At 39.7% G+C, this 19,637-nt stretch overlaps 1 protein-coding gene across 1 annotated transcript in view; it reads left to right on the forward strand.

Annotated features, from left to right (window-relative positions):
* Positions 1–5,776: 5,776 nt before the first annotated feature.
* NEB (nebulin) overlaps positions 5,777–19,637 on the forward strand; it is a 202,298-nt gene continuing 188,437 nt past the window's right edge. The window contains exons 1-7 of the mRNA XM_049615651.1: positions 5,777–5,930; positions 9,563–9,604; positions 11,268–11,489; positions 13,278–13,385; positions 13,862–13,966; positions 14,670–14,774; positions 15,450–15,554. Of these exons, the coding sequence (XP_049471608.1) occupies positions 5,835–5,930; positions 9,563–9,604; positions 11,268–11,489; positions 13,278–13,385; positions 13,862–13,966; positions 14,670–14,774; positions 15,450–15,554 (783 nt within the window). The 5' untranslated portion in view covers positions 5,777–5,834. The remainder of the gene's footprint in view (positions 5,931–9,562; positions 9,605–11,267; positions 11,490–13,277; positions 13,386–13,861; positions 13,967–14,669; positions 14,775–15,449; positions 15,555–19,637) is intronic.

The following is a 19,637-nucleotide window of genomic DNA, read 5'->3' on the forward strand; positions in this document are numbered from 1 at the left end:
TCAGTTTTTAACAGTCTCTTATGCTTTGGCTCTCTCCCACTCTAACCTCTTTTTTTTTTTTTTCCTTCCCCTCCCCCATGGGTTTCTGTTAAGTTTCTCAGGATCCACATAAGAGTGAAACCATATGGTATCTGTCTTTCTCTGTATGGCTTATTTCACTTAGCATCACACTCTCCAGTTCCATCCACGTTGCTACCAAAGGCCATATTTCATTCTTTCTCATTGCCACGTAGTATTCCATTGTGTATATAAACCACAATTTCTTTATCCATTCATCAGTTGATGGACATTTAGGCTCTTTCCATAATTTGGCTATTGTTGAGAGTGCTGCTATAAACATTGGGGTACAAGTGCCCCTATGCATCAGTACTCCTGTATCCCTTGGGTAAATTCCTAGCAGTGCTATTGCTGGGTCATAGAGTAGGTCTATTTTTAATTTTCTGAGGAACCTCCACACTGCTTTCCAGAGTGGCTGCACCAATTTGCATTCCCACCAACAGTGCAAGAGGGTTCCCGTTTCTCCACATCCTCTCCAGCATCTATAGTCTCCTGATTTGTTCATTTTGGCCACTCTGACTGGCGTGAGGTGATATCTGAGTGTGGTTTTGATTTGTATTTCCCTGATAAGGAGCGACGTTGAACATCTTTTCATGTGCCTGTTGGCCATCCGGATGTCTTCTTTAGAGAAGTGTCTGTTCATGTTTTCTGCCCATTTCTTCACTGGGTTATTTGTTTTTTGGGTGTGGAGTTTGGTGAGCTCTTTATAGATTTTGGATACTAGCCCTTTGTCCGATATGTCATTTGCAAACATCTTTTCCCATTCCGTTGGTTGCCTTTTAGTTTTGTTGGTTGTTTCCTTTGCTGTGCAGAAGCTTTTTATCTTCATAAGGTCCCAGTAATTCACTTTTGCTTTTAATTCCCTTGCCTTTGGGGATGTGTTGAGTAAGAGATTGCTATGGCTGAGGCCAGAGAAGCTTTACCAATTCTTTATACTTACCCTCATAGTCTCAAAATGGCTGCTCTGTCCCCTGACATTACATCTGTGTTCTAGGCATAGACAAGGGAAGAATGGAAGAGGACTATAGTACACTCCAGCTGAATCTGACCCTGCATATCGGTAGAATCGTACCTTTCCCAGAAGCCTTATTCTCTAGAATTACACTCAAATCTTACTGCCAAAAATGACACAGTTTACCCTTAACTCTTAGGGATTTATGGAAGAGTGTGTTTTTAAAATGAGCATATTTCTGTGCCAAACTAAATTATGATTTTGTTAATAAGCAAGAAGTGGAGCATATATATTGCTTAGTCAACTAGAGGTGCTGTGTGAAGGAAACACCTAGAACAGTGCTTGGTACATTGTATATACTCAATAAACATTAGTTAGATAAAGGAATGGGAATTTGTTTTTGTTTTTTTAATTTTTTTTAAAGTTTATTTTTGAGACAGAGAGAGACAGAGCATGAATGGGGGAGGGTCACAGAGAGGGAGACACAGAATCAGAAGCAGGCTCCAGGCTCCAAGCTGTCAGCACAGAGCCCGACGTGGGGCTTGAACTCACGGACTGTGAGATCATGACCTGAGCCAAAGTCAGATGCTTAACCGACTGAGCCACCCAGGCGCCCCAGGGAATGGGAATTTGTATGTTACAATCTACATAATCCCCAGAATGACAGGGAAGGGGGATCAAGATGAGAACACAGGACCAGCTACAGAGGAAATTAGTGCAGGTTGAACAGAAGGCTCCCTGAAGTCTAGGATGAAATGGATACAATTATGGAATGTTACTTGAGGTCACTGAAAATACTGACAGCAGATTTACACGTAAAGTTTGAAGTAGTTAGTGATCTATCTCTAGAGTTGCGCTGATCAACACCTCAGCCACCAGCCACATGTGGCTAAGTTTAAATTAAAGAAAAAATATAACAACTCAGTTCTGCAGTCAGAGTCACATTTTGAATGTGAAGCTAGTGGCTACCATACTGGATGGGGCTGGGATAGGATGTTCCCATCATTGCAGAAAGTCCTATTGAATACTGCTTGTCTAGAAGAAAGAATTAAGCCAAGGGAAAAGAGGGTGGGGAGAAATACCAATTCCCAGAAAAACTAACTCTTGTGCAGGAAAAGGAAAAGAATCATAATATATGGGGCTCCTTTGTGAATAAACTTTGCTGATCATAATAATATAAACATTGAATTCTGAATTCCGTAAGTAGAACTTAATTGGGAGGTTGCAGGGCTGAGAGGAGCCTTGTGTCTGGTAAGGGTGGGCGTTCGTGTGGAAGAGAGCTAAAGCTTCACCTTCCAAAGTGGAAACCTAACAGATAATGCTTCTGACCAAAAAAAAATCAGAAGAGAGCAATCTAGACACTTTGTTAAATGCGTAGAGAAAAATAACAAAAGATTCAGCTAAGAGAGTTAAAACGATTGTCTCCAGAGAGGGAAAAATAGAGGGCCAGGGAACCGATTTAGGAATGAGCCTCGCAAAACTATGTGATTCTCAAATCATGTGTAGATATGATTGGATTAACATAATTAATAAAACAGAATAAACTGTAGGACAGTTACAGAATAAACTGTTACAATGCCACCTGCTCCATCAAGTCTCTTCTGGTCCGCAGTCATGATTCGTCTATACTTTGGTATTTAGGAATGCATCATCTGAAAGTCTGCTCTTGGCACCTAACTGCACCATGCCTTGCTTTGCAGTCCATTATACACGTTGATAGTCAAACTCCTATTGATTCATAAATTCTTAGACCAACTATCGCCTGATTTCATAAGCATCACAATATTTCAGTCTAATACAGAGTAAAGCATGAAGACTCCAATAAAATGTGTAAAAATGTTGGGGTGCCTGGGTGGCTCGTTTGAGCGTCCGACTTCGGCTCAGGTCACGATCTCTCTGGCTGTGAGTTCAAGCCCCACATCAGGCTCTGTGCTGACAGCTCAGAGGCTGGAGCCTGATTTGGATTCTGTGTCTCCCTCTCTCTCTGCCCCTCCCTCACTCATGCTCTGTCTCTGTCTCTCTCTGTCAAAAATAAATAAACGTTAAAAAAAATATAAATGCTAATAATAATTTAGAAATAATAATAGTTAACATCCATGGAGCACTGAGGATATGCAAGGCATACAATAAGAGCTTCCTACCAGTAAGCCAGGGTGTCAATTTATTCTTCTTCCACAGAGGAGGCCATAGATAGGGCAGAAAAATAGAGCAGCTCTTCCATACCCAGGGGACGTAGTTCCAGGTTAGCATTAGAATGTCTATGCTTTTTTTTTTTTTTTTTTTTACTTATATGATTTTGTGCTTTGTGTTTTAAAAAATGGGCCTGTATTATTTTTCAATTTAACACCATCTTTTAAAACACATAACGAATAGTAAGTCAATTGTAGTTTACATCTGCTGGCTGGCGGAATGATCTCACGTTACACGCATGTCACTTGGTCATAGAACCTGTGAGAACATAGAAAACGAACAAGGTATAATCAGTTAAATGATAAAATGATGTGTCAATTTTATTTACCGCCATATGAATCACAGAAGGGGGAGGCGAGAGGTACATATGTTTGAAATGTGAGAATACTTACTAACAGCTAAAAAAGAGCTATTACAATATGTTTAATCCCAAATCCATGTCAAGATACGAGTGACCCACAGGGTTTTTGCCTTGGTACAGAGGAGTAGAGGGAGTTTAAATCTGTGAAAATTGTCTTTAGATAGAAAATTGTTAGGTAATTTTTACAAACTCAATGTCATACACTCTGACTTACCTAAGAGAGCATTAGCTTCTCCTAGTAATTTACTGATTTCGATTTTACCTGCTATTGTGTTTGGAAATTGAACCCTTTTGTGCTTGCATTCACACTTTGCCTCTAGAAGCCACCTGGCAAAAAGGAAAATCAGAAACCCAGTTACATATGAGAGAGGCTCTTCATTCCCAGCACCTGGCACTACTTAAGAAGGGAGTAGAAAATGAGTATGGTCTTGGCACCCCCTCTGGTTTAGTAACAGAAAAATGATGGGGCCTATGCTCTCTAAATACACCCTGTGGTTATCTAGGGTCACATCAAATATTTTCACCTGTCATTTCATTTTATCACGACTTTAAACATTGTTTTGCCAACTTGTTGTTTCATGAATTTTATTCCTTTATTTCTTTCATATTGACTCCTGAAACTTACCTGTAGCTCACCTGGTGAGCTGTACAAAAGGGGACAAATGACGTGAAGAAAGCAGCTACAGAAGGGTCACAGCCCCTCCAAGACATGCTTATTTTATCCTAATTTTTTTACGTGAATATGGTATTAAATAGGGTTGCAGGAAATGAGAGATTAAACCTAAATTTGAACTCCATATGCTGGAACTTAGGTAAAATTCCATTACGTTTGAATAGTTCTAAGCAAGCAATTTGTTACCCTTTATCCTTTAGTGGAATTGATGAACAGGTGGTTTTTAGAAGATCACTCAGTATATTTAGCTTCTGAAATTCGAGCGACTCAGGGTCTGATTGGCTGCTGTTGCCACGTGATAATTGGGAGCCCAGGCACCAAGCTCGCTCTTGCCTGGGGTTCTCAGGAGGGGAGAGTTGGGAGAGGCTTTGCTGCTGAGGAAATTGATTTGATCGAGTAAAGGTAAGGCCAGTTTATGGCTTTTTCTGACATATTCTTTCTGGAGATGTTCTGCAGTTTCCGTTAAGTATTTTCCAAAGTTTGGGGTCATAACTGGGGAAGTTAGTGATGAAAGTGTGACTGGAAGAGCTTGTGACCCTATTGCCCTACTCAGGCCCTACTTACATCTGCCATGTGGTGTGTGATTAGAGTCAAGTCCTCTACTAACCAACTTACTGCTTGACTGAGTTGGCTTTCTCGTCCAAACAGAAAAATTTTTAAAAATGTTTTGCCTTTGATTTTTTTTTTCTAAATATATTAGGATGAAAAAGGATCTATGTTCTGCATTCCTATATTTATCCTGTTCTACTGGGCTTCATTTGCCTCAGAAGGAGTGGCAGTTTCGCCAGCTTAACAAAACCAGCCATGGCGGGGTATTGGTTTACATGGCAAATATCTTTGGGCGAAGGGACAGCTGCTCCAAGTCATCATCCACTTTTATCAGGAGAGTCCCACTCTCTGGCGTCAAACTAAGAAGGCCTTGGGAGATCCTTTCGTTAGTTCCTGAATTAGAAGCTTGGGCCAAAGACCCACAATCTTACACATACTTCAATCAGTGCTTTAAACGTTTCCTATTTTTCAGGTTTGAGGAAGAGCTACAGAAACAGAAGAGAAAAATCCATAGAAGCCAATGGTGTTCGGGGGGGAAATAACCCCATTGCCTTGAGGTTTCTATTTGTTCTTCTAAAACGATTGATTTGTTTTTCTGTGTTCTAATTTCAAGCGTAGGCTAGAATGCTACCATGTATTAGAGCGGCGTGGGGACCAAAAACAGCCCTCTTAGAATTTTGATGCTGGGGGAAAGTTCTAACTTCTGGGAGCCAAGCTGACCTCCCTCTCACTAACGCTTTTGCTTGAAAATGTCTTTCGGCAAGTATTTAGAAATAGAAATACTCTGTTTCTTTGAATCCAAACCCTCTCGCTTTCTTCCCTCAACTTCCTTTTGCAAGTTGTACAATGAACTCAATTGATCCCGTAGCTAGAAGTACCAGTATTTAACACGTTCCTGAGGGAATCAAGAGAGAGTAATTTGAAGCCTCAGTTGTTTAGACCTGTATTTAAATATCTTGCTTAGCCTCCAAGAATCTATGGGTATGTAGACTGGAGAAGTCTTAAATTCTGTTTTTGTCATGTTATGATTTCAGTCCTAGGGAGAGATTCTAATGTGTTTCTATTTTTTGGAATATGGAAAGTTTGTAGGGTGCCACTACTACTCTGGGAAAATGGCCGATGACGAAGAATATGAGGAGGTCGTGGAGGTAAGACTAAAACACCTGACTCTGACAGCCAAGTGTTTTATGTAGCAACAATCGAAGCTGTGTAGGTGAATTAATCACTTGAAAAATACATTGTCTATTATAACTTCACAAAGACTCATTATTAAAGCATGAGAAAGGAATATTTTATGTTCGGTTTCACTATAATTATGTGGGATTTAGAATTGAAAAGAAATATCACTGTTTCCCACTTGTGCTTTTCTTTAAACTCTCAGAAAAACATGGTGTGGGGGAAAGGCAGGTTTTCATTTGTCTTCTAAAACTCCTTCTTTCCCACCTGCCAACTCTCCTGATCAAAGGGACAGAGGAGATGAAGAGAAAGTTCCGAAAACTGAACTCTATTTTTTAGTTTCTGCAGAGCAATAGGGAAAAAAGAGCTATTTGCTCTTTGCTTCAACCAGCTGATCCTCTATAGGGTGATATGGATTCAATGTTCAGAATAAGATATATGAGATTATACACATATGTAAGACTATACATACACATATATATATGTAAATGTGCACACATACCTGTAAATAGAAATTTGCCGTACTCACAAGTGACATTTGGAGCCAATCAGGATGTCAATCAGGGTCAGCTTTCTGACCAATCCTATTATATTTACCTAAGGGAACGAGACTAGCTTTTGCTTTTAAATTTTGGGGTGGGGGGAGGAAAGCAAAGCCTGAAGTGGACATCTTAAAAAACTTCCTCTGGACATCTGACACATTTTACAAAGCTGTTAATTGTTTTATAAAAATTTTAAAATCACATTATGGTTTTTCTTCACCAGCTCTTGCCTTCAGCTTCACATTCTAGAAACAAAACCTAAAGGCTTAGGGGCTATAATCCATATAAATATATTGCCATTGAATCTGAAAGTGCTTGATACTTCATAATTAATGATGATCTAAACATATGAAAATCTCCGAGTGCTGATGATACTTGGAGGTAGTTTTGAAAATCTGTGCTGCTTCATCAGAATGAAATTAAGAGCTACCCAGAACCAAATTCCAAATTAAAGTGCCAAAATTTGTCTTTGGAAGATTATTTTAGCGGCCAGTTTATGTTTAGGTGAAGAAAAATTTGTTATTCTACAAATAAAATTGCTTTTATTATTGAAGGATCTAGGGAAAAAAACACAGAATGAATCTCCTACAGTAGAACTTTCCACCTCTCTGGCTTAAGTGCCAAAGGCTACATTCTCAGTGCTCAGTATTATCACTGGTGTTATTGTTTTACATATGTCCTTATGGATCAGAATAATGTCTATTAAAACATTGACACAATTATACATTAGATTGCCTTCCCTATGGTGGTAATACCAGTGATAATTTTTAGCCTCCAACTTAAAAAAAAAAAATCCCTTGTTTTTCTTAAAATAATTGTATTCATTGGTCACTGGAAGTTATCCTCAGTGCTAGACTTGATTGATTTAACTAGATGTCATAAAAACGGAGGGGACTCCGTTTTTTTTTTTTTGACATTTTGAAATTTTTAGGCATCTCATCCTTGCCATTTTGTTCCTAGTACTGCTTCTGGGTCTGACCAGCAGTTGCTAAATGGATAGACTTCTTGCCAGAGAGTGTTCAACCAAGGGCTCTCTGACCTCAGAAAAGATGCCATGAAGAACGGGATGGTGGCAAATTTGAGAAGATGGTCAGGGAAGAGTTCAAAAACAAGAGCTAGCTTTAAAAATATTATCTTCTGGGGACCTTGGACATCTAAATAAAATTGTGCTATCCATCTCTATTCAAACTTAAACTTGGATTTGGGGCGCCTTGGTGGCTCAGTTGGTTAAGCATCCGACTTCGGCTCAGGTCATGATCTCACGGTCTGTGGGTTCGAGTCCCACGTCAGGCTCTGTGCTGACAGCTCAGAGCCTAGAGCCTGCTTCGGATTCTGTGTCTCCCTCTCTCTCTGACCCTCCCCCGTTCATGCTCTGTCTCTCTCTGTCTCAAAAATAAATAAACATTAAAAACATTTTTTTTTAACTTGGATAGAAAGGACAAGAAGCAAGGATGTACTATCTAATTAGTGGCACAGCTCTAAAAAAAGTGAGATTTGGCATATATGTTAATGCCAACCATTTGGGTAACATTACTTTTTTTATAAGCTTCTTTCTGAGATACATTTACTAATGGTGAGAGCCCAGCAAAGGTAAAGTTGGATAGCTCCCAAAGATCTGCTTTTGCTTGGGGGCTCAGAAAATCCAAAATAGTTGTGAATCATTCATTTTAGTTTAAAATTTCTTCTCGAGTCACTGATGTTTTGTGTGGCCACAGGCATGGCTGTGTGTGGATCAGCATTAAACAGTATTCCCTAAAATGTCCAAATGATATTTCCCGTGTGACGAAGGCACAGGCATATAAAAGAGAAATTCTCTGTCCTTTCAGAGTTTGTGGTTTCTGTCGCTCTGTGCAAGGACACACTGATAGAATTAGATTTTAAACTAAAGAAATAGTACAGGAGCAAAGAAAGCCCAAGAGTAGGAGACAGTAGGTAAATTTTCTCCTATCTTCCTGCAGACGAAATAGAGCCTGCGGCCTATTGACAATGGTTAAATAACTTGATAAGCGTTCACTGAACCAAGGGGCAAAACAACAGAGGCCAACTGAGGGAAATTAAGAAGTCAGTGTTTTACCCTCTCCCTGAGTATGTTTTGGTGGCAGGGAAAAGAAAAAGGAAGCATAAAATGTTATACATTTTGTTGATTGAGAAAATGAGCCAAATGTTTCCTTTTTATCCCTTTCCTTTGTGCCTCGGCCTGAGGCTTTGCTTCTTGCTGGGTGAGGCTGGGGGAAGGATTCCACTCCCCTTACGCATCTGAAACAAAATGTCAGCCAGTTCCCATCAGCATCTATTTATTGCCCGTGATGTCAGAAGTAGAACAAAAGTAGGTTTGATTTCAGATCCAGGCTGCAGGCACTTCGCAGCCGTCAGCTACAAACTGCAGCCTAACTTTCCCACATCTTGTGCTGAGAAATCTGCATTTTTTCACTCTCCCCTTGGCATTTGTAAATTTTCATCTTTGCATCCTTTCAAGACCATTGTGCTATGAAAGGATACACCCCGCACTCTGGAAGAAACTTTCATTCCTTAGTAATCAGGAGGGTGTACGGATAATCGAGATGTGTATATGCTTTCGGGTCTATTATTTCCATGATACAATCCAGTTAAAAATGTTATTCACATTGAGGTTTCTGTTTCGTTTTATTGTTAGTCACAAATAGTGAGTTACGGCAAGTTTTTTTTTTTTTTTTTCTGCCCAACCCACATACTCAGGATATTGTTAGTATATTTTTTTCTGCAAATTCTGCCCTGGGTACTGTAAGAAAAAGTCTTACCTTGTCTCAAGTTAAATAACTGCCCCTAATAAATAATCAGCCTCAGACACCTTTCTCATCACCCTGCATCTCCTTGCCTTGTCTGGTAGCATTCACTTTAACTCCCCTGAAGTTTCACAAAGCTAAAATGGGTCCCAAAATGTGAAGATGTTCCCTTGTGTACTTGCTTCCCACAGATAGTGCACACTGGCTGAGCTAGTGAAATAATCCAGTGGTTCAGCTGAGGCAGAGGAGAGGTGATTTCTGCTTTGTTCTCATGATGATTCCTTTGTGCTCTATTTATAGTACTACACAGAAGAGACAGTCTATGAAGAGGTGCCAGGAGAGGTAAGACCCAACCTGTGTCTGCATGAACTGCATGCTGATTAAAGCAGGCAGAGCCTTCCCCTCTCACAGACCTCCAGGGCTACAGGAGCTGGCAAAGGGAGAATCTGAGAAGAATCCCTCACCTACGTGTGCCCAGCAGCAGATGATACAAGAACGAATGCTGCTTGTTTGACAGAATACGTCCCTGTTCTTGCTATTGAACGTATCCAAAGTGATTGGGGATCATTCCCCCATTGTTCGTGTAGTATTTTTGGTGTAGGTGGTGCTCATTAAAGCAATATCAATGGCCATCACCACTCTGTGACTGCAGCAATCACATAGCCTTGGACATACGATTTGCATGGGAACCAGCTGTTTTATTATATAGAGTTGTAAGTTGTGGGGCACCGTCTCTGCCAACAGGGACAGCACCGCGAAGCCTATGTCCCTGATGGTGTAGTGAAGTGCCACTTAGATTTTAGCACATTAGGAATTCTAAGAAAGCCATTCCCATAGATATTCCAAGGTGGAACTTTTTTTCTAAGGTGAAATCCCTCACTCACGCTTTATTTTCTGAATAGAGCAGTTTTTCTTGATCGTGACAAACAGGGATGGCTATCCCTGGAGCCTGCTCCAAGAGCCTGTGATTGCATGAAACCTAACATTTGTAGATGCTGTGAACTGGTTCATTTCTCACCATCAACCGTACGTCAGTAATAATGGGCAGAAAGCCACCTATTAGCAATGATCTGACAACACTAGGGGAAGTTGTCGTAGAGGTACAATTTCCTTGCTACTTAAGTTTCTCTTCATCATTTGGTACAGATGATATTAGCTGTGAAGGAAATCATGCTGTGAGATGGATTGAAGACTTGTCTGCTTACCTTATTTTCTTACATCCAGTATTTTTAACCTTGGACCACACCCAAACTTTGGGCCTTAGTTTCTTCCACTATACAGCCTGTTGTAAGAAACAGTCATTTCCCACCTACCGCATGCATAGGACTGTTGTAAGGATAATTACCCCCTTATGTTGTCATCGTTATCCTTGTCCACCTAAACATTTATTGGTGTAAATGGCACTCCGGTTCAGATTAATTAACTGACTAAGCCAAAAGAATGGTAATCACTTGTAATACTGATGTGATTCATTCTTTAGAATTCATTATTCTTTGTGTTAGACTGCAGGGGAGAATGCCTAAAGACCTGGGGAACAAGCAACCAACTTCTTCTTAGACTCATTTGCAAGTGAATATAAAATCAAGAATTTGAGCTTTATTTGATCATCTTCATCTTTTGTTCTTTGATCCCACGTTTGCTTTTACTTTACCTAGACGATTTAAGATTTTAAACGGTTAAGAATACTGTATTTCTGATTTTCATCCAACCTTAAGGGGTTTGGGTTCTTTTCTACAAATGGAATGTTAAGGCCCTGTAGCAAATTACTAAGGAGTAAACTTTTTGTTCCACGCCATCTTGAACAGTCAGCATTCAGATTTATGTAACGTGATGTACTTTCATATGGACCGAGTATATGATTTACTGCTTTGACTGGCTTTAAATATGTAGGAATAACACTAGGAATGTAAGTCTGACTCGAGGTCAGAATAATGTGTATATGCAAGATCATGATATCACGGTTTTTACTTACATAACAATGTTGAACTGCATGTCACATTTTCAGACAATAACAAAAGTCTATGAAACTACGACAACAAGGACAATCACATCTGACTATGAGCAATCAGAAACTTCCAAACCGGCACTGGTACAGCCAGTATCGGCAGAGCCGGTACCAGCCAAGCCACTGGAGAGGAAGAGGGTTATCCGGAAGAAATTGGATTCTTCTAAGTTCATGACGCCCTACATTGTACACAGTCAGAAAATGCAGGATCTCTTTAGCCCTGTAAGTTTCAAACCATTTCTGCTAATCTGGCTCTATTAGTGAGAAATTACTGATCTCTACCGACTCTGTTTTGGATGCTAGCTGGATTTTGTTTCTCAACCTCCTATGAGACAACAACTTATTCTGCAGAAATATAAGCTCTTGTGACTCTTTAATTTTCCTTTCCTCTAATTCATTTGCACCATTGCAGTATCAGGGAAAACATCCTTTCTGAAATTATTCCCACAAATTAAGCAGAAGGCCAATCGTACAGCATTTATTGGTATTTAATCACAATTTGTTAGCCAATCTAGAATAATGAAGTCCTGAATATATTCAGTTGAAATCAGTTCAAAGAAGCTAAATAACGTCTAATTAAAACTATGCCTGAGCAGGATACCCCTAAAGTAGACTAGTTAACAATATGTAAAATGATCTTTAAGAGTTGTATAGCGAAGAAGAATGTGTAGTTCAGAACACCAGGATCAGAGTAAGAACTCCTCTGAAATAAGGATTGGAATGTTCGACTATACCCCAGAACAGTGGATTTTAACTGTGGCCGCACATTGGGATCCTCTGGGAGGTTTAGAATTATGGATACCCAGGCTGTTCTGGTTTTATCCGCGGTTGGGACCTGTGCATAAAGATTTTTAAAAGCGGCCCAGGTGGCTCTAATGTGCAGCCTTAGTCCAGAATCACTGCTGTTGAAGGTCCCTCGTCCTTAACTTTCCATGTACAGTTAGACTGTAACAAGTTATACTGACTGGAAGCAGATTGGATCTCATTTATTGATTGTCCATGTGGGCTGAGGTCTCACTAGGTGGCATAGCCTCCAGCAGCTTTAAAAAAACGAAAAGCAGCTCAGGGGAACATTGGATTATATAGGACTAAATGCTTATGTCAAAAGCATCCTGTTGCGATTGGTCAGTAAATATTTATGTCTGGTTTAGTGTTAACTCCTGGGGACTATTTGGTAAATTTCTAGTTCAGAGTCTCGAATGATCTAAAACCTAGTTTTCTAAGACTTTGATCTGTAAAAACAAGATTATTTTGCCTCCTTTATCCTTGCGGTATTCAGCAAAAAATAGAAAATTTTTTGTCAGTTTGTTGCCATAAAGTCTCAAATTCTGACACTAATATCCTAGAACTTCTGCTAGCTTGAAGAAAATGTTGTCAAAGGTTTATAGTATTTTTTAAATGGTTACTGATAAAATCAAGAGTATAATTTAGATTGCTGACTACATTCAAGAGTACTATTGAAGCATTAATAATGATAAATTATACATGTTGTTATTAAAGTGAGAACTCTGTATATTTAGCAGAAATAACAAAATTGCATTCCTTTTCAAAATACTCCATAATTCAGACTTTCCATTAATTCAGCTGGTGTCTCAGCTATCTGAACCACTGAGACTGAACTCCTGAATGGAATATTTTTGCATTGTATTAGCAATCAAATCTTTTCAGATAATTTCTATATTTGCTAAAATTATTGAGGTTCTGGCTTTTTATGTGTGCATTTATGTGTGCAATAAAAACATTGAGAGAATCATTTTAGGGCATTTCCAAGACAATAGTCTGTAATAAAATTTCTACTGTCTCAAGTATCCAACTGTGTTTAGGAAGAGCAATTAACAAATCTATTTTAGTTTTTGCTGAGAATCAGGGTAGGGGACAAAAAGCTGTTATAACTGATAATTGTTAGAATTTGCAGGATTTTTTTTTTAATCTATTGGAGATAAATACATTGCCTGAAATTTCTGCTGCTGTCTTATCAGGTTTTAGGCTAATATCTGATACTCTTTTCAGAATAAATACAAGGAGAAGTATGAGAAAGCTAAAGGACAGCCATATGCCATCACATCCGATACCCCAGAACTTCGCCGAATCAAGAAAGTACAAGATCAACTCAGTGAGGTGGGCTGCATTGCTAAAAGAAAGAAGACAGACATGTCAAAAACATGCCCATCACTGGGAATTGAGGGCTTTAATTGGTGTAGAGAAAATGAGAAGTCGGATTGCTGTGAGCCAGTCCAGAAATCTAGAGGAAGTATTGGCTATAGATTATGTTGCTCTAAATGTGAACCCCAAGAGACCTCTAAAAGCTTGGCTTAGCAAGTTAGCTTAAGAGATAGGAGATGGTAAATTCGAATTCACTGTGGTCTTCCATGTAGGAGAGCAGGGAGGCTGAAATTCAGCCAGGAAAGCAGATATGCAATAAATGCAGGGACTCTGCAGATTTTTGGAGATCACAGTTTTCTACCTAAAATGTGGAAAGTCTGCTTTGTGGTGCAGACGTTGAGTCATTGGGTTAATGCCCTTTTGTTAGAAGATACCCTTTAGTATACTCACATGTGCATGCCTGTCATGAACTCTGTATATTATTTCTGCAGGTTAAGTATCGAATGGATGGCGATGTTGCTAAAACTATCTGTCACGTAGACGAAAAAGCAAAGGACATTGAACATGCAAAGAAAGTGTCGCAGCAAGTCAGTAAGGTGAGGTCATGTTATGGATGGCTGGGATGCTAAGTAGCACGTAGATTACCTCTACCTGGCCTTAGAGGAGAAAACTGGACAGGCCTGATCTTGCTCACCAGTCTCATTTAAATCCAGGGGCCTCATGAGCTCTGGTATCCACACATGTCAGGAAGGCTGCACAGATGACTGAAGTGGCCGTAGGACCTATGGTGGATTGGAGAGCATATGCCCTGCAACTCAGCTCCAGGCAGCTGCTATACAGAGTGCAGTCCCGATGTCCCCAAAGTCTCTGATTTATTTTTAAAGAGGCTAGGGAGCTTCATTTTTATGAGAAATGCTCAAATTTCAAATGTAGGCAACTAATTAAAAACATTTAAAAATAACACATAAGTCAAAAGAAACACGTTTACTATCCAAATTGAGCCAATGACCAGTAAGATTGCAGCCTTTAAAAGGAATCTATAGAGAATCATAATCATGATTTAGTTAAAAAAAAAAAATCAGACTTTTCAAGTAAAAGCTTACTAATGCAGGAAAAGTATTATGGGATGTTGACATGGTCAATGTTTTCACCATTGATGCTAGTAAAACACAAAGGCACAAGGGCAGCCTCTTGTGTGAGGACACTTTGATAATGAAAGACTTCACAACACTGTGTTCTCTAAACCCTCATGCCCTTGGGGGAGACATCAACCACACGTCCTCTGCTCTTTCTGACTAGGTTTTATACAAGCAGAACTGGGAAGACACCAAGGATAAGTACCTGCTTCCCCCTGATGCCCCTGAACTTGTCCAGGCAGTTAAGAACACAGCCATGTTCAGTAAGGTAAGAGCTTCTGCTCTGTCATGACTTCTGTCTTCCTATGTCCTTCCAATGTGTAATTTAGAGGAATACCCAGTACTTTTGATAATCGGGAATGCAGTTCCTCAGTCTTTTTATGAGTATCCTTGAGCCATGCAGGTTGCAGGGGTAGGTGTTGGCAAGGAGGAACTGAGAAGAAAGCTGTGGAGTAGAGGAGAGGAGAGGGTCCTGGTGGGAGCCTGAGCAACCCTGATGAAGGAACACATGGGGAGAACGAAGATGCACCGGGGAACTGGCTCTGAGAGACCCACAAAGTATAGACCCTGGGCTACACTTTGGGTATTTCTGGCCATCACTCTTACTCAATGTTTATTTTCTAACAGAAACTATGCTAAGTGCCTCCCGGCTCCTTACACTTGGATTAGTACTTGTTGCAGGAAGCAGGTGAAGTCCCAGAGAAGAAACCAAGTCAGACACATTTACTCTTCTGAAAATAAGATTTGCCAGGAAAGCAGGACGAGCTATTAATAAATATGACTCTGACTGGGTGGAAAGGGGAAGGTTATCTGTGGATTCTATTTACCTTTGATCTCACCTTGCCCTTGGCTCTTTTTGCTATTGATGGATGAATTCAAAATTGTATATTTCTTGTAAGTGTGAGCTCACTTTCTCATAACTTTTCACTCTTTCCTGATTTAGAAACTATACACTGAAGACTGGGAAGCTGACAAGAGCTTGTTTTACCCATACAATGATAGTCCAGAGCTGAGGAGGGTTGCCCAAGCCCAGAAAGCCCTCAGTGATGTAAGTAAAATACAGTCAACCTCATTGGCAGGGTGGAATCAGAAGACCTCAGATTGTCTTCTGGCCACATGTTCATTGCAGTTCTTCTTTCGAAAAGACTGTCATTATTGCAGATGAATACATCTAGAGTCATTATAATTTATGATGTCTACTTAAATCGGATTTTATAACTTATATTAGATATAATTTAGTCCAATCTTGTTTTTTCATAGGTGAAGAACCTGAGTCTAAGACCACATAGGTCATTAGTGGCAAAGCCCAGATTAGAGGCCTGGTCTTGTGATCTCAAGACCAGTGTTCTTTCCACTGCAGCATCTGCCCTCTGTCCCCTTGGCTGGGGTTGAAGTTTTTCTGTGACGTTACAGGGGCATTTTTAAAAACCTATTGAGATCATAGCCACTTTCCCAAACATATTAAGTGAAAAATGTTATTGAACTATCCTAATTATGAAGTCTGAATTGTGGTCTGTCCCCCTTTTTCTACATGGACTGCCATACTTGTCCAAACATGTTTGTGTAGTTACTTCGCAAAAAGCTCTTGCCATTGGGTGTACAAGGAGGATATTTCAGAGTTAGTAAAAATCAGCAGTGCCCTGGCCAGAATTTTAGCATTTTAGACCTTGAAAACAGTTAATTAGAGGAACTAAAAAGCCTAATAGTTTTAGTCCTTAGGTTGAAAGCAGTGGCAGCAGCAGAGAGCCCCACTCGATTCTAGCACTTTCCCTTGTTTTGAGGTTCTTTATTTCTTGACCCCTGGATTTGTTAGCTGCCGTATTGAAAAGACTACTACTCTAGTCTTCAGGAGAGCACTGTTTTATTATTTAACAAGTTGTTTTTCATTCAGTTGTCAACTAAGCCCCGGGAACCTCTTACATTCACTGTGAATGTAAGTCAGTTGAAATTTTCAACAAGTCAGTTGAAAATTACTGTGATTTACTTCCAGTGGATCTTAGGATCCTATCTTGCCCTGTACTGGAATTATGCATATTCATTTGATGGCATCTCCAGCTTTTGAGGTCTAATTTTTTATTGCCTCTCACTTGATATCATTTGCAAATTTAGTGGGCATATTTCTATCTCCATTTGCATATAATTGGTTAAAATACAGCATAGAAATACTCCTATCTTTCCATAGAGTAAGTTAGGAACTAATGAAGCCATAACAAAAATTTAAGGCCGTCTAGTACACAGTACCCATTTTGATGTGTAGGGACCTCTTGTTTCTCTTTTAACTTAGCTTTTCGGTTCTGTATCTCATAAATCTACAATACTGTTGTGTAACCTTTATCAAGTGATCAATAGTTATCTGTTGAAAGTCCATTATGCATGCATACCTAGCAGGATAGAAAAGTATAAGAAGTTTTCATATCCTTTCCCTTGAGAATTTATAATCAGGCTGATAACATGAAAGTGTTATATATTAAATAACATGAAAAACTTTTTAATTTTTTTAATTTTATATTTTTATATTTATATAGAAAGCAAATTCTATAGTCTAATACTTGCTGAAAGACAGGGCACATGCAAGCAGTTAGCAAAGGCCATGTGGAAGTGGTAATCCAAAGGGAATGGGCAGTGATGAACAGGAAAGGCTTTTCAAGTAGAGCGAGCACTTGAACAAAGGGACAGAAGTGAAATGAGTCTAGAGAGGGCAAAGAAAGTGAATGCTGTGTGTGCCTAGTTAGGAGACCATGTTTAAGAAACTGGCAGCAGGACCTTGAAAATCAGGCAAAATCATATCATAGCTTTGACATGATATGTATTCAATAAGAGATATCGTATGATTTTGGTGGGGAAAACAATATGCTAAAAGCAAATGGAAAAATTTTACAGACAATACAGTGCATTGAGACTAGAAAAATTGTGATAATTTTAAGAAGGCTATTTTAAGTAATACAGAAGGATTGAAGGGATGACAGGGACAAAGGAGAAGAAGAACGGAATCTGAAGGTAGTAAGTATTGTAAAAGTGTTAAGGACATTGGATATTGGAGATGAAAGAAAGAAAGGAGCCATAGAGGAGTTAAGGTGAAAGACTGGTAGTCTGGGTATATAGGGGTACAAGTGGTAAATATGCATTCGTGGAAAGAGAAATGGAGTTGAGATAATGGAACATTCAGATCAAGACATTTTATAGATAAATTAGAAATTTCATACTGTTGCATAGGTGTGAGAGCAGGAAAGAGATTAACACTTGAGAGTCATCAGAATAAAAGTGACAGCTGCAGGCGTGACCATGTATGAGGGAGGCAGAACAGTGTATGGCCAAGGGCAGAGTTTTGGAGGACACCACACTTAGGACATCTGGAAAGGAGCCAGCCACGAACAAAGAAGTTGAAGGACAACCAGGAACTGCCATGTCATGTAAGCCTAGGAAGAGGTTTCCAAGAAGACACTTAATCTCCAAATGTCTCCCTTTACCCATAAAATGGAGAGATGAAGGGACACCTCATGCCACTCTAGTGCTATGGGCTTTGAACAGTTAAAGTTGGCCACGTATTTTGAGATCTCTCAGTAGACTACATAATGGAGAATATATAACAATGAAGTAAAATCTTCCCATCTTTAGAAAAACTTGGCAGTTAAGGTATGGCTTTTATTTTTTATTTTTTATGTTTTGCAGATTAACTATGCACTAAGTATCAGATTACCAACATGCCTATGAATAATGTCAGTACCGTAAACTTCTACAGTTATTGGGCACAGAACCCTAAGCAAACTGTTGTTCACAGAACATACGACTGGATAGGCATGTAGATTTCAGACTAAGGGCTTGGATTCAGAGGCTTTCTCTCCCTCTCCTGCACCTTCTTCCAGTTTCTCTGAACCCTACTTACTATGTTTTTCTTGTTATCTAAGCAGAGACAAAATACTTTGCAAACCCCAAGAGAGTCCTTAAGCTGGCCAGAGTGCAGAATTCTAACTATACAGAATTCTGAATAAGATTCCTGAGAAGTTAGGACTTCCAGATCTGATTTCTCTGAAAATTCTTGACAGAATGTCATAGTTAGTAAACATTTTTCTTGATAGGATGTTGCATACTCTCTGAGGACTTAGCCAGCCATGGAAAATACCACTTGCCCTATGCCTAAAATAAAGTCTTCACTACTTAACAACAACAACAACAAAAAGATTGAGCAGTAGAATTAATATAAGTACATTTTAAAATTGCTCTTTTGTATCCCTGTTGATTTAATGTTCATAAAAGCTTTTGTTATAGGCAGTAGGTAGACATTATTAAGCTAAGACATAGCTAGACTTGGTTAAACCATGAAGGAGATGACTGGGACCTTTGAACTATCCAACTTCTTTATGTCGTAAATAAGAATACTGCCACATGGAAGGAGAAATAATTTGTAGAAGTCTCACAGGTGAGTAGGAGAAGAGTTGGGATGATAAATCTCCTTTTGTGATTTCCCCCAATGGCCACAGTGTATAAAACACACATTCAGAAATCAATCATTGAACCTTCACTCTAGTCAGTTTCTGTGCAAGCCACAAGTGTTCACAGATGAGCAGGTATGTTTTCTATCATCCCAGAGCTCATAGTCCAAGGTGGGACAGATGTGTAAGCAACCAATCACAGTGTCATCTGATAATTCCTTTAAAGGAAGTAAGGGCCAAGTTGAGTGAGATCCCAGGAAAAGGTCCTCAGGTTAGGGAGGGGAGACTGTGACATGGAGAATGAGCAGCAGCTTGCAGGCACATGGGGAGAGTGTGGAGCTGGGGCATTCCAGGGAAAAGGGAACAGCAGGTACAAGGTTCAGAGGCATAAGAGGTTTTTGTGGGTCTGGGGACCTACAAATAGTTCTGCATTGTGGGGGCAGGGCTCAAGATTGGTGGAAGAAAATGTCTAAGTAGTCAGTAGTGGAGGAACAAAGGAGGGAAAGAGTGAAGGCGCTGCATGATTAATAGACATGATACTTATTTTAAGACAAGAGAGGCCTTTCACAGGCTGAAGGAAAGGAACCAATGAAGAGGGAGCAGTTGAAGCTGTCAAGAAAGAGAAGGGGCAATGGATGGATCTAGGTCCAGAGGGCTACTGGAGGGATCAGCTGTCTGAGTACAGGACTCCTGCCCTACAA

The sequence above is a fragment of the Panthera uncia genome (assembly GCF_023721935.1).
Source record: "Panthera uncia isolate 11264 chromosome C1 unlocalized genomic scaffold, Puncia_PCG_1.0 HiC_scaffold_3, whole genome shotgun sequence".
In the NCBI taxonomy this organism is placed as follows: Eukaryota; Metazoa; Chordata; class Mammalia; order Carnivora; family Felidae; genus Panthera; species Panthera uncia.